An 18,621-nucleotide genomic window follows, 5' to 3' on the forward strand; every position below is an offset into this window, starting at 1 on the left:
CGGCCATGGTGCCGCCGTCGCTCCAAGCCGATGATAGTACACATTTCACTCCTACCCGATTTCAGTTTTTCTCCATGTTAAATAGTAGAGTCAGGAAATCGGGTAGGAGTAAATTGTGTGCAGTCGTGGCTTGGAGCGGTGGCGGTATCAAGGCCCTGCATCCTGGAGGCAGCCTCAGACGCACTCTAGTACAGAACTTGAATTCTATGGAAATACTGCTTTGACAGTTCACCGACTGGCCACATGTGGCGCTGCCTGTATAGCCAATACGGTCCATTCCGTCGCGATGTTGCCTCTCTTTCTATCTTCTATCGATATTTTCACGCTGACTGCTCTTCTGAACTTGCTAACTGCATGCCTCCACCCCTCCTGCGGCTCCGCCTCACACGACTTTCTGATCAAGTGCATCCCTATACTCTCTAAACCCCTTATGCAAGAGTTAACCAGCAATCTTCACTCTTTCATCCCTCACGCTGGTAAACTCTGGAACGATCTTCCCTCATCTGTATTCCCTCCTGCCTACGACTTGAACTCTTTCAAGAGGAAGGTATCAGAACACCTCTCCTCCCGAAATTGAATTCTCTTTTTGGCCACTCTACTCTATTCAGGAGCAGTAAGTAGCTGGCTTTTTTTCATTATTTTTTTTTACGCCCTTGCACTGTCTCCTCTGCTGTAAAAAAAAAAAAAATATATATATATATATATATATATATATATATATATATATATATATATATATATATATATATATATATATATATATATATATATATATATATATTCAGTGGGGTCAGGGCATTCTTAGGCAAGACAGTAGTCTAAGCAGAGTAGCCAGCAGGTCCACAATTATAAGGCCTTAGATGATGCTTAGCTCGGGGGATTATTTATAATCACCTTTTTTAATCAAACACATAATATCCTTACTCTAGCAGCCACTGCATTTTACCCACCACACATAATTGTTCCTAAGATTTTCATCTGTATGTCTTTTACTTTTAATTAAACCAAACACCATATAAATAAAACAGGCATTAACCAATCATGAACCCCCTCAAAATGGTTCATCCATAAGTGGGCACACATAACAGTTATGAAATTAATGCCTAATGTAACAAATGTTATGACCTGGTAAGCTGGCCATTAATACATGAATAGAAAGGAAGAAAACTTTACATGTACTTTAGACAGTAATCAATCAAAGGTTCTTGGCTTTACTTTAAAGCTTAAACAAAATCAAGAACTGTCATGTGGAATAATGGATCAAAAGAAACACAATGAAGTGGTTTGGTCATGAGTTATAGATGGAATATTTTCATCATTATCCTCTAACCCCGCCATACTTCTTCTCACAAGGAAGGCACAGGTGTGGCGGAATTCTACCGTAACAGATGTAAACCAGTCTCTATGATTAGTTCTCGGAATAGTTTAGGGTCACGGCGATGGTAAGATCCTGTCCCCTGGTGATGTCGGGCGCCCAGAATCGGCGGACTGTCTGCAGGGCCTTCCCACCCCTGTTAGGTAGTGACCACAGCCTTTGTAAAGGCTTGCTCCCCCAGGACAACCGACTGGAAAATAAGAAAAGACGCAACAAAACAACAATACATGGGATACCTGTAGTAATAATATATGGGGGATATGGGGGATCATTAAACAGAGGACTACCCAGGTTCTCTCCAAGAAGTCTTTTACCCCCTCTATAGACCTACTGGTCCCTGCCTGGAAAATACTTAGACCTAGCAAAAATTCCATCGCTTCCATGCTTCTGTTCCCATCTCCTGCTGGAGAGAGAGAGAGAGAGAGAGAGAGAGAGAGAGAGAGAGAGAGAGAGAGAGAGAGAGAGAGAGAGAGAGCAGCGACGGGCCAACTTTGTGCCATGATATAAACCCCCCAAAATATAGGCTATAGATGATACATAATCTGATCGCAAATGCTTTGATATGTATTATAAAATGGCTTGTGTGAGGGATGATTTTTTCTCATTTTTCTCGCTTGGATCGAGGGACCATTAAGAAACATGATCCCCGCTGCGGCCGTTTTTTTTTTTTTTTTTTTTGGTATTTCGTTGGGGATATACCCCAATGGAGGAAGGCGGTGCATGCCGCGCAACCCCCCAGACGGCTGGTGGAGAGATACCCAATTCATTTCAAGGAGGAGGCCCAACAACGGGGCTGAGGGTGTCGGAAAGAGCCCACCTTTCCACCCCCATGGCACCGGATAGGTCTCGAACCCACGCTCTAGCAACCCGCCGAAGCGCAAGGCGGAGACTACCACGGGACCACGGGAGCCCCTCAAGCTGCTACCGGGTTAAAGCAAACATATATGATTCGTATTTATTTGACAATAAAAGATTTTTTGCCCTGAAACAATAAACTATCAATCAATCAATCAATCAATCAGATATTGTGGAATATTCATTATTACACATTACTACCGCATCACTACCGTCAAATGTTCTTTTTTAAAATAGAGGTTTAGAACAGAGAGGGATGTATGATAATTATATGAATAGGACATTTGGTATGATAAACGCCAAAGTTCATAGGATATACGAGAACTTCTTGACAGCATTAAAACAAACAAGTTACAGATAAGATTCGGTTATATTTAATGCGCCCATGTCTCGATCGATTCCTATACCTTTTGACGTACTGCTGATGAACGACATCTAACCTTAATTTCATACCTCTTGGGAAGCAATAGGAGTGTGTGAATATAGTAAGAAAGTGTAAAAATAGCTATGAATTAACTATACTGACATACATGTACTGCAAAGATAGGTTTTACAATTCATAACGAGGTTAGGCCAAAAGTACGACACTTTTGGCCAAACCAGTACGATATTACAGACCCTGCAGGACCAGCAGCTGATTGGTCACGCTGGCAAGATGGCAGACCCTGACGGTGTCCCTATGTTGTGAGTGCGTGGGGCATTTCAGCCGTCAATTCAGCGGTGAGTGGCTTAACCTACAGTATGAACAGGTTATCATCATAAAGTGTAATCTAGCAAGTGCATACGTGTTTAAATTTGACGGCCTGTTTCTCTACCGACAGCAGGCAAGTCTGATTGTAGCAGCGGGGCGGCATGCTGTCGGTCTCGGCTCAACATCGTGTCGTTTGAAGGTAGTACATTTATGTCTTTGTTCGTTGAGCTGGGGCCCGCACTTTCTTCAATGATTAGTTACGTCGCTGAAGGGTATGAATGCCACCTACCTACAAATTAGGCTACAATTCTTCCTGTACCCTAGTTGTGTGTGTGGGTGTGGGGGGGGGGGGGGGTCACAATGCATAGAATAATGAGATTAACCGATGAGAAGTGAGCACTCCTACGGAATGTTGGTCCCGCCTGGCTCGTGGGCCAAAGCTGCCAGTTATGCATTTTCTGCTGCAGTATTACCACGCTGGGCGAGCGAGCCAGCCTGCCAGGGCCACCCAGCTTCATTCACACTTTCTATTACGCTCAAAATCATGCTTGAAATGAGATATGAAACTGACTACCTCCCCCCCCCCCCCCTCATACACAATGCTCGTATCGCGACGTAAAAGTCGCGTGTCATGCACCTGAATGGGTGCCCTGCGCATTATAAATCAAGATCAAGATAAAGAAGTGATCCAACACCTGACTAACCCCCTCCCCCCCACATACACACACAATGCTCGCATCACGAGCTGAAAAGCTTATGCTTATATAAAGGCTGGCCTCTAACAATACAAACAACAACATATGTAACCCTACCTAATAGGCTCTTAATAAATGTTTCAAATGTTTCACGACGTCAAAGTGATCCAACACCTGACTAGCCCCCCCTCCCCCCCTGAGAGATCATCTTCAAGTATCATCGAAGACGGATAAGGAATCAATGAAAGCCTGGCATTGAGCTGGGATTGTGTGTTTCCACAATTTTTTTCTTGCGAGTCAGTCATTATAAAGAATGTATATACCCTTATTATGACAGTGTACACCTGTCCTCCCACATTCGCAGGTTCATTAGTTGGCGATTCACACATTGGATTTCCCTCAAAATTCACAAAGGTGACCCCAGAGAATTTTTTGCCTCAACACTTCAAACATTCATGGTTTGCCTGCGAATGATTTGGCTGTTTCTAAGGATAGGATGCATGAAACACTGTAAAATATCATATAAATAGAATTATTCATTAGCTATGCATACTTGTAATATACTGTACTGTTAGTTATATAATTTTCTTACAAATACTTTGTCATTGAAATTTCAGGCACTTAAGTTTATCTTTCTATGGAAATTATTTACTAATTAATACATACTTCCTTTTATAAAAATCAGATGATATAAATGTGAAGTGGGTGAAAACACTGGATCATAACTGCAAGAAGCTGTTCAGCTGTTAAACATGATAAAACAGGTCCTGCTGGCAGTAGGGCTGGGCAGGTACTGGTACAGGTACCAACAGTGCCATCTACAACATGGTAACAATACCAGACTGCTCAGTACTAGTAGCAGTGACAGGTCATCATACATTCACATGGAGGTGTATGTGTTTGATGACCTGTCAATCACCACCAATCCTGGTACTGAGCAGTCTAGTATTGTTACCGTGTCATAGCCAGTACTGGTACCTACCCAGCCTTACTGTTGACTGGACCTGTTTGTTTATGTTTAACATGTGAACAGCTGCTTGCAGTTATGATCCAGTGTTTACACCCATTTCATATTTTTGTTTTTTATATGAATAAGCATTCATCCGTAAACACCTAAACACCTTAGTTGAAAACGAAACGAAATGGAGACTTAAATGATGAGGACTAAATAACTAATTAGCCTTTAAACTGCTATATGCTTTCAGGATACTTTACCATGCTGCTAAATGTTCGCTCGATCCACAGTCAATTTTGAAACTCCTAGTCACTATTCATGCTCCAATGCCATTCCACACTCCATTGTATATTTTGATTGGTCCACATCATGTGGTTGAATGTTTTTGCTCCCCCTCTTTCTCCCCCCCCCCCCCCATCTTTTGATAAAAACCACATCCCCATATGAGAAACAACTGCTTGTCAGGTGTCACCAGAATGTGCTGAATCACATCTTGTCAAACCATTTCAAATAATCCGTTTGGGCATTCGATTCCGCAGGTCCTTTCCTCCCTTCTGCTCTGCCATACAGTACCATCATCTATCCCTTCCTCTCATAGGGTAGCTATAGGTATCATATGAAAGGGAAAAATAGGTGTTGGGGCTGTGTGGCAGAGTAGAGGGGAGGAAAGGACCTGTGAAATTGAACAGCCAAACGGACTATTTGAAATGGATGGACTATAGTTATTTATCAAAACCTTCAAATGATAGGGACAAAAATATGCTCTACTAAATATAATACTATGGTACATTTTTTTAGGTACAGTTGTAAAATATAATGCCCCAAATGGAAAATTTTGTATTGTGTTTCCTCAGCATTTGAAATATTGCATATGTCATATGATATTTATCTTCGTCTTTCCATTGATATGCTTGGATACTTGCTGCAGTGCATAGTTACTGAGATATGGAGGTGGAAAGAGACCCTTACTTTCCCGAGTGCGCTTTGCATATCTGACCAACTGGACAACTAAAAGGTTAAGTGAGATGTTAATGACTACATATTTGTAATAAGTTTATGTAAATAACAGTAAAGTTTCTAACACATATATAGCTGATGAATAATCATACCTATGATATTTTGTGCTGCCTCCAGGTAAAGAAAATGCTTTATTAGGTAGAGATTGTGTAAGATTGCTCTTTTTATTTATTTATTTATTTATCTATGATTCTAGAAGCTCTCTTTTTGAGGTGCATCAAATATTCTTGGAAATTTGCTATTTGCATGGGTCCATGACCTCTAATCCCTGCAAATAAGGGGGAACAGGTTTCCATCTTCCCAGTGTTTTGCTTTAATGCATCTTACATCCAGAATGTTATGTACAGCAGTGTATATGTAGTGCAGCGACTATGCCTGATGAACGAGCCTCCCATAACCCACTTAGCCAGTGGGGTACCTCTTTGGCCGACTCGGTAAGGAGGAGTGACTGGGGGCTGTATCATTTGTGCCAAAAATTTGGTTGCCCATACCACCAGACATATTAGTATTATATTTTGTTATCTGAAATGATATAATGAACACAATTTTGAGGGTAGATAAATTATTGATTAGTACCTAATTAACCTACTTACATTTCATTACCTTGATTTGATTGCTTTGTCCAATAGATAAATTAGTGCATTTCCAATATTGTATGGATTGTTTAACATTAGAAAAGCAGTGGCTTATGTTTTATGTACTAAAGTTGTACTGCTTCTAAAGCCCCGTTCACACTGTGCTGACTCCGGGCCACGACAACCCAGTGATTTTTCCATTTGACAAGTTGGTTCCCACGCTCCAAGAAGGGGAGGGAGGTTTTATTAGGGTCTTGGTGTCTTGCCGACTGTCTGGGACATTCGGCCAACTAGTTGCCAGCATGTCATGCTAACCCTCACGACTCCAGACTCCCGTAACGACGTCGGCGCAGCATTCGGCAGCAGTCTCAAGACCTTTCAGGACATGCCCGACCCTTTCACATCAACACCCAAGACCTGGTGTATCCTAGAGTCGTGGCCCAGTCGGCACATTGTGAATGGGGCTTAAGGCATCAAATTGTTCTTGCTTATATATTTTTCAATGTATAAGGTATATTACGTAGTGTATGTATATTATTTACTGTACGTACATTACGTACATTTGTGATTTGTGCTACATTTCACGTCGTCCATGTCTCTGATGCCTATGACGAGAGTTAGGAGGTTAAAGCTAATGCCCTTCTCCCCCATGCTCACACTTCTTCCTTTCCTAACTCTCCAATGTATTTATGTACCGAGTGCCTTTGCAGGATCACGGGCTAGCTGGATGACCGCATCGAATCGGCAACTACTTGATGAAACTGAATTGAGGCATGTTACCAGCTTAGTCCATGAACTCCAACTCAGGCTATTTGGAAACGTTGCATACTCATAAAATCATTTTTGTACAAGACAATCCCAAGTGGAGGAGATCAAGGGGACGCCCAAGTAACTCGTGGCTGCGGTGACTAATCCTGCCAGACTGGCCTTGGGATGGATAGGGCAGCTGTGTGGGAGCTTGCTCAGGGGGAGTGGTGGGGGCAGGTGAGTTAAGTGACATGTCCCAGGGCATAGGCTCCCTGTTAGTTAGTTCCCTTCACTGCTTTCTCTCTGATAACCTTTTCATTTTGAATGGGCTCAGTGACTCAACACATCCTTGTCAAACTTCTGCATGTAATATTTTAAACCTTTAACCTAATTTTTTACTCCCCATTTCCAAATCCCTTCATGGCTTCAATGGGCAGTACATTAGGGTAGATATACAATGGCCAATACAGTGGAGGAGTATGATGATGAAATGTTAGATCTGAGTGAAAACAGTAAGTAGAAATGTGTCATGTTCTTTATAATCTGCTGGAGCAAAATTAATAAAGTATTGTATGGCAAATAGCATATACATAGCCTAGCAAATAGCATAGTTTAGTGGGGGATCTGGATGTCAGTCATAGTGTCATAGAAATGGCCATGGGCAAGGTAATCTTTTAACCCATCAGTGGCGCTGTTGATACGCTGCCCTGTGTATCATTTAGAAGGCTTGGGTTAGATCTCTGTCAGTGGTGTAGTTTTTGAGTGTAGTAAGTTCTGCTAAAATGTATTGGAGGACTTGTATAAAACACACATGGTTTTTGGATTTTTTTTTTAAAGATACATTCATAATTAAGTTTATTAAGTTTTACAATAATTACATAATTCTGGATTGGCAGCTAAGATGTAGTTCTCTATACTTGAAAATAGATGTTCTAGAGTTGTATTCTGGCTCCACTACACAAGAAAAAAATTGTTGTTTATAAGAATTTCCACTTCCAGTGTTTGCTTAGTGCATTGCAAACATTCTCCTCTTGTAGTGCTCCTTATATGTTTGAAAAGTACTTTTCTTTGGTTTTAACCTTGTGCTCAAACCCCACGGAAGTCTGGTAACTGTCAGTCTCCAACAAAAACGTGGACTAGTCCCACATCACTGGAAAATCTGAAGAAAAAAGAAGCCATTGTTTATTTTTGCATTACATACTATAATTCAAGAAATATGCCCACCTCATATGAATATACTTTTTTTCTTTAAAGTCACAATGTTTGTTGTCTTATTTCCATGTCCTGTTCATGAGTTTCATTCATAGAAACAGTTACAACAAAGCAGCAAGAGGATCAGACTCACTATTGTAAAAGTATTCATTATTGGCCTATTTTAAGTGATCGATTCCTTTTCATATGTATTTATGATTTTTTTTTTCCTTCCCCTCTTAAGCTAGTGCACTTGCTAGCGATAGAGGACTTGATCCTGCTCTAGGGGTAACCCTGGGTAAAACTGGGAAGCTCGTCCCATATCTGGATAGAAAGAATCCAGGCTGCAGGAAAACTTTTTTAACCTAATTAAGCAAGAAAGAATTCGTCAGGTAGCCCCATGGGCTGCCAACGGTATTCTTTTCTACTTACTTGGGGTACAAAAATTCTGGTGCAGCCTGGATTCTTTCTATCCAGATGTGGAACAAAGTTGCAAAACTGACCCAGGGTTGCTCCTGGAGTGTGTTCGAGTCCTCTATCACTAGCAAGTGCACTAGCTCCTTCTTGGGGGCCCAAAAATAGTTTTTTGTACCTCAAAGTAGTAATCCTTTTTTTTTACAGTGCCAAATCCAGAACATTGGAGAGGTACTCTGTCTACAGAGTAAAGAGAGAGAAAGATTAAGGATAGTGAGGAGAGATACTTCCTGATGGAGCAACTAAACAACCTACTGACAAGTCACCACTGCAGGCATGTTGTGATCATGGGCCACTTAATCATCACCTGGTGGGAGCAGCCTATGAGAATCGTCTGATGGTGCATGGTCTGACAGACCATGTCACCCTCCCCACCTACAATTGTGGGGGGATGCTGGACCCCGTCATCACTGACCTGGGAGAGGACACAGGCACGTGCCCCCAACTTGGGTAGCTCTGATCGCCACTCCACCCTGACCTGGGCAGATGTGGGTGTGGCACAGGATGAGAACAACTTCTCACACCATCTGGTTGTGGGACAGAGCTGACTGGCCCTCCCTTAAAAGAAGACCTGCAATAGACAGATTGCCACGCCTTCCTGTCTGGATGAGCAGAGTCCATGGTGAGGGTCTTCACTGAACGGCTCAGAGCTCTCCAATGAGAGCACGTCCCACACCATCAGAACACCTTCAGGCCCACCAAGTCCTCGTTTGGCCTCCACTGCTGTCTTACTGTGTAGAAAAAGTACTCAGCATGACTGCATTGACACAGCATTGAGCAATGTTCAGGAATGTGGTAGCCACCAGTAAGTGGGCTAAACAGAGGCTAGGGTGGGGAGCAAGACGTAGTAGGTTCATGTTAAAGAGAGGCAAGGCAGCAGCCACCAGGAAACCATTCCTCCCCTCACCAAGCAGGACAGCACCCAGCAGCAGTGAGAAGACAGAGCTACTGGCTGACCCCACCAGGCCTCCACCACAGCTGGCACAGGAATGTTATCAGACTTTGACAGCAGTGGAGGTGACATAGGAGCAAGTAGATTGCCTCTTGAGAGTGGTCGACATCAGTAAGGCCACTGGACATGATGTTAGCTCACAAGTGCCACTGCCACAGTGAACTTGCAGGACCTCCCTCTCTTGGAGATGTTTGCAGCCTGTGTCCAGGAGAACATTTGGCCATTTATGTGGAAAGTGGCTTGCATGGTGCAAATGCACAAAAAGAAGTCCAGATCCTGTTAACAACAGGCCCATCTCCCTCCTGTCTGTAGTTAAGATTGAGAGATAATTGCGGTGAAGGCCATCACCCACCACCTTGAGGACAACACCCTCCTGTCTAACCAGCAGTTTGGGTTCATACCTGGCAGCGCCACATCACATCTACTGATGCTCCTCTCCAGGAATTGACAGGACTCCCTGGACTATGGACTGAACACCCTTGTTGTCACTCTTGACCAGGGTTGGTGATTTTTATTTTTTAAATAAAGAAAAAATTTAAAAAATTTAGATTTTTTTAATATATATATATATTATTGAAGAGAATAAATGAATCATTGCACATGAACAGGTTGTTTTACTTTACCATCTTTAGAGCACATCATTTAACTTATGGAATACTTTTAGTAAAAAAAAAAAAATTATAATCATGATTTTTCTTAGTAAAAAAATCAATGATTTAATCATTTGATTAAATCAATTTGATTTAATCATTGCCAACCCTGCTCTTGACATCACGAGAGCCTTTGACTGGTGCGACACCTGAGCTTGCTGGAGAAGCCTCATACCAAAGGCATCCAAGAACACCTGCTGATGTTGATGAGGAACTCCCTTCAAGGAAGAAGCTTACATGTCGTTGTCAATGGGCTGCAGTCCAGGAACCTCCCAGTAAGGGTCACGGTGATCTGTGCTAGGGTCTGTCTTCTGGAACTTGTACATTGACGACGACCTCAGGAACCTGCCAGCAGTCTCTGCATATGCTGATGACTGCATGCTTTCCCTCTCCTACTCTCATCAAGACTACCAGCATGCAGTTGCTGACATCAACCAGCAACTTAACACGAGTTGTGGGAGCATTGGCAGGTAAGCTTCAGCCCTGAGAAGACCCAGGGGAAAGTGATCTCTCTGTCCTCAGCGGCCTCACAAGCTGTCGAAGGAAGGGTGATGTTTGGCTCTGTCACCCTACCATTCCAGGAATATGTCTGAGTTCTCAGAGTAGATTTGAACCAAGAGCTGCACTACAACACACTGCCTAATAAACTTTCCTTTAAGACTCTGCCTTATGTAGAGTGGCAAGTTTTCTGGACAAGAATGGGATTCTGCTGCTCTATAAGGCCCAGGTAAGATGCTACCTGGAGTATGGGGCTCTGACTTGTATATCCAGCGCAGCCACATGCCTGCAGTGACTGGACAAGGTGGAGTGATGGGTGCAAGGGCTATTAGAGGACAACAACCTCCAGCTGCCCCAATAGGACTGTACCCCAAAGTTTAGTCATAAATGTTAACTGGCTATTTATTTTTGTTCTACAATCTTTTTCTCCTTTTTTGTTTACCTTGTTTTGCTTACATATTGAATACAGTGGATCTAGGTAGGTACTGAACAAAATTAATGTTTTATAGCTACTGTAACTTCATACTTCCAAGGATTCTACAATATTTTGTCATGCCCATACCAATATGTATTTGACAAACATTTGTATCATGAGAGTTAATCTTGCATGAAGTCATATGACTGACTGATTTAGCTTAAATAGTGTCACCAAATAAAAATGTTGACTGCAATATGTTCCAGATGCTGCCCTACATTCATTGTCATGAAACAACTTTGGCATGCTGGTGGCTTTTGAGGAAATATTTTATCCTAAATTAGTTTATTATTTAATCAAGAATGATGGGAGGGCAAGATAGTGAAAGGACTGGTCACTTCTTGGGGATCTCCCATGTGCATCAGAGGAGAGAACCCTGGGAAGAAGAGAAAAAAACTGATCAATTCCTAAAAAAAGACAGCAACATACTCACATCATCTATTTTTGTTGGTTATTCGTTCCAACCAGACTCTGGCTGAGAGAAGAAGATTCCTAACATTCCTCTTGTACCACTCTTTGTTGTACTGGGCATGGATATGGAGGTGTTTATCAAGGAAGCTCTTATAGAACTTTGACATCTCATCAGCTGTGAGTCTCTTTTGCCCCTTAGTGTTGCTTCCATACTTCTCCTGCAGGTTAGTTTGGATGAACTCCTCTCTAATCTGCAATACATGAAAACCATGAGAAAAAATAATCTGGTATATATTGTATAAGCCGCAAACTAATAACTGATATTAATGAAGGGGATTACATGAAAAAACTCATACATTAAAATTTTAACTTAACATATGCCCTCACAAGTAGGACCTGAACAAAAGTAAGAAGCAGGGTTGTTGATTTTTTATATTTTTTTTAATATAAAAAATCAGATTTTTTATATTTAAATTGATTTTTTAATTTTTTTTTATAAATGAAAATAATTAAATGAATGTAAACCTCAATATTTTCTACATGTTGGACATGTAGAATGTTTGCACATGTTGGAGTATTCTTGTATCATATTCCATCATTATAAGTAACATGGTTGGCTGTTTGAGCCAGTCCTAAGACTGACCAGCCACAGGCAGCCAGCCAATGGCCAGCACCACACCACAACTCTCTATAGTATGTTAACAGTATAACCAAATCATGTCATGTTTTGGACATGTCCTCACTGAAATTGCACAAAGAAAAATGACAGCAGCTTCAAATGAACATATCAGAAATGTCTGTGGATGATCCATGTATGTATGTGAAGTGATTCTTTGAAAAATAGGGGTATATGTTTCAAATATTTCCTTTACTGCCACCTCCTATAGTTGGTGATTTTTGTCCCTTTTAATAGCTTTTATTTCATTCACTTGAGTGTTTGGAGGGACCCAAGACAACCTTCATGCTGTCCTGATGATTGCCTATCAACCCGGACTCCAGCGAAACTCTCTAAAGGGGATCAAGTCAAGTTCGGGAGGAGGGGTGGGGATTAGTCAAGCAAGATGGTGGTAATAGAAAACAGTTGCCTGCCCCACCAATTGGCTGGGACCAACCAAAAGAGTAAAGATGGAAGCATACGCAGTAGCTGAGCGTGGCCGCAGCGCTCATCTCTGTAACACTGGCCCATGAGCTTGTGGTGGAAAGAACCCATCACCCCAGGACAGGGTCAGCATGACATCCAGGCAGTGGCAGATCCAGGGGGGGGGCTTAGGACCTAAATTGCGCCCTTTCAAAGATTCACTGAGATCTGGGGGGTATCATTCCTGGGTGCCATGGGTGCCATATCATACCATATTATATATATATATATATATATATATATATATATATATATATATATATATATATATATATATATATATATATAATATAATATGGTATTCAATGGCACCCATCTTGTATATCAGCCCCCCCTCACCTGGAGCTGGATCCACCACTGCATCCGGGTTACCACAGTTTACCTTCCCCAGGTTTCCCCAGGTACCCATTTATCCACCAGCTTGAAAGGAAAGACGAGCATCTGGGTGAGCTCTACGCTGACTGCCCAGGTTGGGATTCGAACCCAGGACCATGGATTCATAGTTAGGCACGCATCACCATGTGACATTTTGAGTGGGGTGGGGAGAACTAAGGTTCCACCATACTATATTCAATTATACTTATAAAATTATCCTGAGACATGGAAGCTAAAAGAAAAATGAGCAAAAACCTTTTTGAACTTTGCATTGTGTTCAGCCCAGAATGCCTGATTCCACTGCTGGGTGTTGATGTGAGCCTCCCTCAACTGGCGCTCCAGACTGGTCTCATCTGGTGGCACATAGAACCTGATGTGTCGCAGATTGCTCACTCTGTCTGCTGGACCCACATAGTCACACTTCTCCTCCTTGAGTGTGGCAGCTTTAGGCTTCTTAGCACTTCTCTGTAGGAGTACATACAAGTTTGTGAATTCCTGGTTTAATTCAATTTAATTACTTCATCATTTTGTCTATTTCTTCATCTGCTGTTGAGAAACAATCATAAGCTGTATTTACAATCAATCTGGCTGCGTCGGACACGTACGTTGTAAGTATTTAATGTATTATTTCTTCCCTTCACTGGAGTGTGTCGAGGGTGATTTCTGTGGTGGTGCCCTAGTAGACTGATCCTTTGGGAATACTGACCACCCAATATATTTCATTAATGCCATAACTGGCAAGCCTGGCAGCCATTATTCTGGGTCCACTTTTTTTATTTGTGTGGATGTTGGAGGTGGTTTTGGAGATCGTGATGTGGATATTTAAGTGGTTGGTGGTTGGAAAGTGTTCAAGACAAAAATATCTGGTTTCCTCAACTCCTACAATGGTGAGTCATTTAAGAGTTCTCATTTGAATGCATCAGGTGTGAGGAAGGAGCCAGGATAAATTAGCAGATTTAACACGTTTCTCTTCTTTTCTGTTTCAATAAACACACACACACACACACGCACACTAATCTTATTGTTCTGTTGTATATATTAAATCATTCTACAACCAATCAAAGGAGTCCTCTCAAAGGTAGGTACCCATAACAGGAAAATAAAGCAAATGCTAACCAAATTCAAAGAAAAATTAAGATAACCTAAACTTTTAGACACTAGGCCTAACTATGACTCCTCTTACTTATACAAATTTAAAATTGCATCCATTGTGACTGCATCAATGGATGCAAGTTCATGCTGATAATATATGATGGAAATCTACCTCTGGTCTCGCAGAACTCTCTGTGGCTGCTGACAGAGACAGGTGAATGGACACGGGCCTGATGCCTCCAGTCTGCAGCAGATAAAGTCTTGAAGTCTTGAAAACTTGCTGCATCTCTCTGAAAATTTAATGTAAAAATCTATTTCAGCTAAGATTTTAATTCACTCCTACAGTACAAAACTGTATAGCTTTCAGAAACCTCTGCAAAAATAATAATGTAGAAAAAAAAAAAATCCCTTATCCAAAATTCCTGGGACTGAAGGTGTCGTGGCTTTTTGTATTTTTTCGTATTTCAGAATATGCAGGCCCTTTTGACATTTCAACAATATCTTTACACCACAGAGCACACAACACATGGTAATCACAATGAGTAACAAGCAAAGGTGTTACTGTGATGACTACTGACAACAAAATAATGCACAGCAGCACCAGAGTAAAGTTGCCAGGTTGTGGACTGTTTTCCCGCCCAATCCCATCACAAAAGCCGCCAAAAACTGGTGGTGGTGGCAGGCAGAGGTTTTTATGCCCAAGATGCTGACGCAGCTGTAGGTTTCCCCGCCCAATTAGGAAGGTAAACCGTGGACCTGGCAACCCTGAGCAACACACAACAGCTGTACGTGGTGGAACCTTCCCGTCACTGTGGAATTTTCCATTTGTGACATGACATGTCAGCATTCTCAACCTGTATTATGGTAACATGGAGCTCAGTTTAATTAAATACTGAATTTAAAAAATCTTTGGAGTTGGATGACAAAGAAGGTAAATGTAAACATAATCTGGTGGACACCTGTACTGGGAAGAATAATAAGATCTTAGCAATCATCTTCCTCTAACTACAGATAGTCCAAAGATATTCATAGGGAAAAAACAAGAAATAATATGTTGAGCGAGATAATTTACATGACTGTATGGGAAAAGATGAATAATTATGTGATGGTGAATATCTTAAAGATCAGGCCATTTTGCTGGAGTCAGAATTATAGATGTAGGTATTATAATACTGGCCCCAGAAATACAGATAGCAGAGTAAGCCATTCCTAAACCCATGCCCTGCCTTAAGGGGCACGTTTGAGCCAAGAATAGGAAATATCCCGCTAAAATTCAATTTTCTGTTTATCGCATTTCTACTTTGGTCTATCTTCATGGATAACTGTTTTAAAATATCTTAGCGGTACGATGCCTGTTTCCAATGGAAATTAGTCATTATCTGACACTATCTCAGGCCTGAAGTGGCACGTGACCGCGCTCTAGAACCAAGGTGTTTTGTGTTTATTACGTTATTTATATGATTTTTAGGCAGTTTTTCGATATATGTAGCTGCAAAGCAGCTGACTGACGAAGTTATTGACAAGCTCTCCTCATACTACACAAAGGCTGTCAGAGACAAGCATGAGACTGTCGGTAGCATGAGGTCAGCGATAATGGCCAGCTATTATCACCACACTGCCACCAAAAATGAATAACATCGGCTGTGCCCCAAGAGTCAATCCTCATGGTGCTGGGTGCAGAGAAGCCTGGCAAAAGGGGAGAGACCAGCACCACACACTGACAAGAGGATTTACTTGTCCCACATATCATACGACAACCTCAGCCTCATCAGGACGGTGTACCGTGACCTCACAAGACCAGAGCTTCTGGAGAAGTGCCTGAAGGGGAGGATACAGAACAGAAATGAGAGTCTACACGGAAAGATCTGGAGGAAGGCTTCAAAAGACAAATTCTGTGGCCTACATAGGACTGTCTTTGTGTCCCAGGTCACAATCCTGGAGCATAACTTTGGGCACAGTGAAGCCAACCTCCTGACCTCGCTTGGGTTCAAGAGGTCCTCCAACTTCATAGATTCTCTTGAGCGGAAGGAAAAGAGGACAAGCAGAACCAAAAACGAGAAGAGGAAGAAGAAAAAGACAAGAAAACAAGCCAGCAAGGCAGCAGAAAAACATTATAAGCCTGGAGGCTTCTGAGTAAAAACCTATCTACAATGAGTGGGGTGGTGCCCCATGATACCCACACCATCGAGTGTATAATATCCTTTGAAAAGGAGGGGACCAGGTACCATAACTCAGAAATATCTGTAGAATAAAAAATACATTGCAGAAATAGCATATCAAACATATTATGGTAACGAAATGTAAAAACGATGATTTCTCGAAATGTAAGTTATTGGCATTTTTGGTTAAAATTCTGATAACCTATAAAAGACATTTCCAATTGGATAAGTTCATTCAATAGGGTAATGGTAAGACTATATTTCCATCAAGACAAAACTCTTCTAAGTGCCATAGAATATTTTTTTCATATATTTTACACCGAAACAGCGATATGTGTTTGGTTACATAATAAAAAAATATTATTATATATACGGAAACAAAACATTGCCAACACATATTGTCCAAATGTTAGCACTGAGGTTACTTTACATTGTCCAATGAACAAAAAAGCTGAAAACCCATATATAAAAAAGTTATTTAGAACTCAAATTCGGCTCAAACTTTGCCAGAGATGTTAGATTATGGTCTATTTTATTGTGTAAAATTTACAGCCAAAAATATTAAACTTCATATGCTTTTTAAGACTATGCGCCCCTTAACCCAACGGCGAGTAACCTTGTGGTGGTAAAGTAGTAACCAAAAGGCACTTTGGAAGCAACGCGGCATCTAATGCCACAAAAATAACAACCTATCATCACTAAAATTGCAGACAACACTGGACAAACATACCTTGTGGGTGGCCCCGCCGCCGACACCACTGCTCGTGGTCAGCCCAGGACGACAAAGGCCAACCTGACTTCTCTCGCAGCCTCAGCCCGCCATTGTCGACACGTGTAATAAATAAGCAGCACACCAAGAGCACACACTGGCCAGCCGCACGCCAGACCCTCCCAGTCCAGCCCAGCCGGTGTGGCGAGAAATACCTCCTCGCAGAAATAACTCGCTTTGATGTCCACTATGCATGCACACTGCAGGAAAACATTATTGAGCCTGGTATCATTGTAGTTTGTCCATCTGTGATCTTTGTGATGATTGATATTGCCGACAAGAAAACAACACACCAGACCAACATATCAAACAAGCGGGAACTGAGTGAATATCAACGAGGAATAATTCTTTCTAAAATCTGCCCAATCATTTGTTATAAAGCAATGTCCTGACTAATAGTGTTGTAATGGAGCCGAAACATGACAAGTAAACGATAGCGGTGAGTGATATATAGAAAAAGTATCAAGTTGATCGTCTCTGCGAGCTATTTTGCGTCTGAGCTAATTCACGAACACCGGTCTGCTGCTCGTTAACTCCGGCTCATGTTCCGTCAAAGCTTCATAAATTTCTACGCCTCGCAACATTTTCACTGGATAAAAAGGGTATACAGTAATGGTTCTTGACAGTATCACGTTGTAAAGGTTATTTCCATGTACTTTTTCATGTATGGCCAAATGGTTCATTGAATTGCTTTCCGAATGAACCGAATCACAGGATATCTTTTCAAAGTTCCATGGGTCCTCTTTTGAAGGGACATATGTTGGGGGTATGTGCAACAACTGCTCATCTCCGTCACATAGACATTTGAGCCTCTATGAAATAACACATTACCCCGGGGCACAGGGACAATTAATGTGACATTCGGGTTACCATAGTCTGTCTTCCCCAGTACCCATTTATCGACCATCCCCGGAAGAGAGCCTGAGCGCCAACTGCCCGGGCCAGGATTCGAACCCAGCAGGCCCGTGGATCCGTAGCTAGACGTGCCAACCACTTCACTGGCCAGCTTGTTGCACTCTTCACTGAACGAATTTTTTTCATGGATTTTTTTTTAATGAAAATGTGATCATGAAAAATATTGTATTTATCATTCAATGAGTTTAAATCTTGATTGATCTTATTACTATAAATGGTATTTAAGATCAGCTTTTTGATAAATAGAAATATCTGGCACGGAGAAGCTAGTCTCAATAATATTGACAAAAATGTCAAATGCCGTACCTCCAACCATCCCCCGGACAGTTCCCTTAAAATACGAGTTGGGACTGACACATACTGACCACAGCCTGATAACTTAGTGAGACCTTGGGTGGCTCTACACAATAACTGACCTATGGGAGAGAATGATAAAAACCATCGGTGTAATGAACATGAAAATCTCCAAGAAACATTAAAGAAGCTTTTAAATCAGCTTCCTGGATATTTCCAATGGCTGTCAGCAGTCATTAATTAATATTGTGTGTATGTGTGTGTGTGTGTGTGTGTGTATATATATATATATATATATATATATATATATATATCTAT

The 18,621-nt window shown here is 41.5% G+C and overlaps 1 protein-coding gene and 1 long non-coding RNA gene across 2 annotated transcripts; one reads left to right on the forward strand and one right to left on the reverse strand.

The window, feature by feature from the left end:
* Positions 1-2,863: 2,863 nt before the first annotated feature.
* On the forward strand, positions 2,864-10,062 carry LOC126998515 (uncharacterized). The gene is made up of 4 exons (XR_007752908.1): positions 2,864-2,950; positions 3,052-3,120; positions 6,874-7,147; positions 8,723-10,062. It is a non-coding gene; the product is annotated as an uncharacterized LOC126998515 (long non-coding RNA).
* On the reverse strand, positions 7,753-17,246 carry LOC126998513 (cytochrome c oxidase assembly factor 8-like). The gene is made up of 5 exons (XM_050860264.1): positions 17,056-17,246; positions 14,339-14,456; positions 13,330-13,539; positions 11,584-11,812; positions 7,753-8,069 (listed from the first exon to the last, which is right to left on the reverse strand). Exons 2-4 carry the CDS (start codon positions 14,450-14,452, stop codon positions 11,585-11,587), a joined length of 552 nt encoding a protein of 183 aa, XP_050716221.1. The 5' UTR covers positions 14,453-14,456; positions 17,056-17,246; the 3' UTR covers positions 7,753-8,069; position 11,584.
* Between the last annotated feature and the right edge of the window lie 1,375 nt (positions 17,247-18,621).

The sequence above is a fragment of the Eriocheir sinensis genome, chromosome 14 (genome assembly GCF_024679095.1).
Source record: "Eriocheir sinensis breed Jianghai 21 chromosome 14, ASM2467909v1, whole genome shotgun sequence".
Classification (NCBI taxonomy): domain Eukaryota; kingdom Metazoa; phylum Arthropoda; class Malacostraca; order Decapoda; family Varunidae; genus Eriocheir; species Eriocheir sinensis.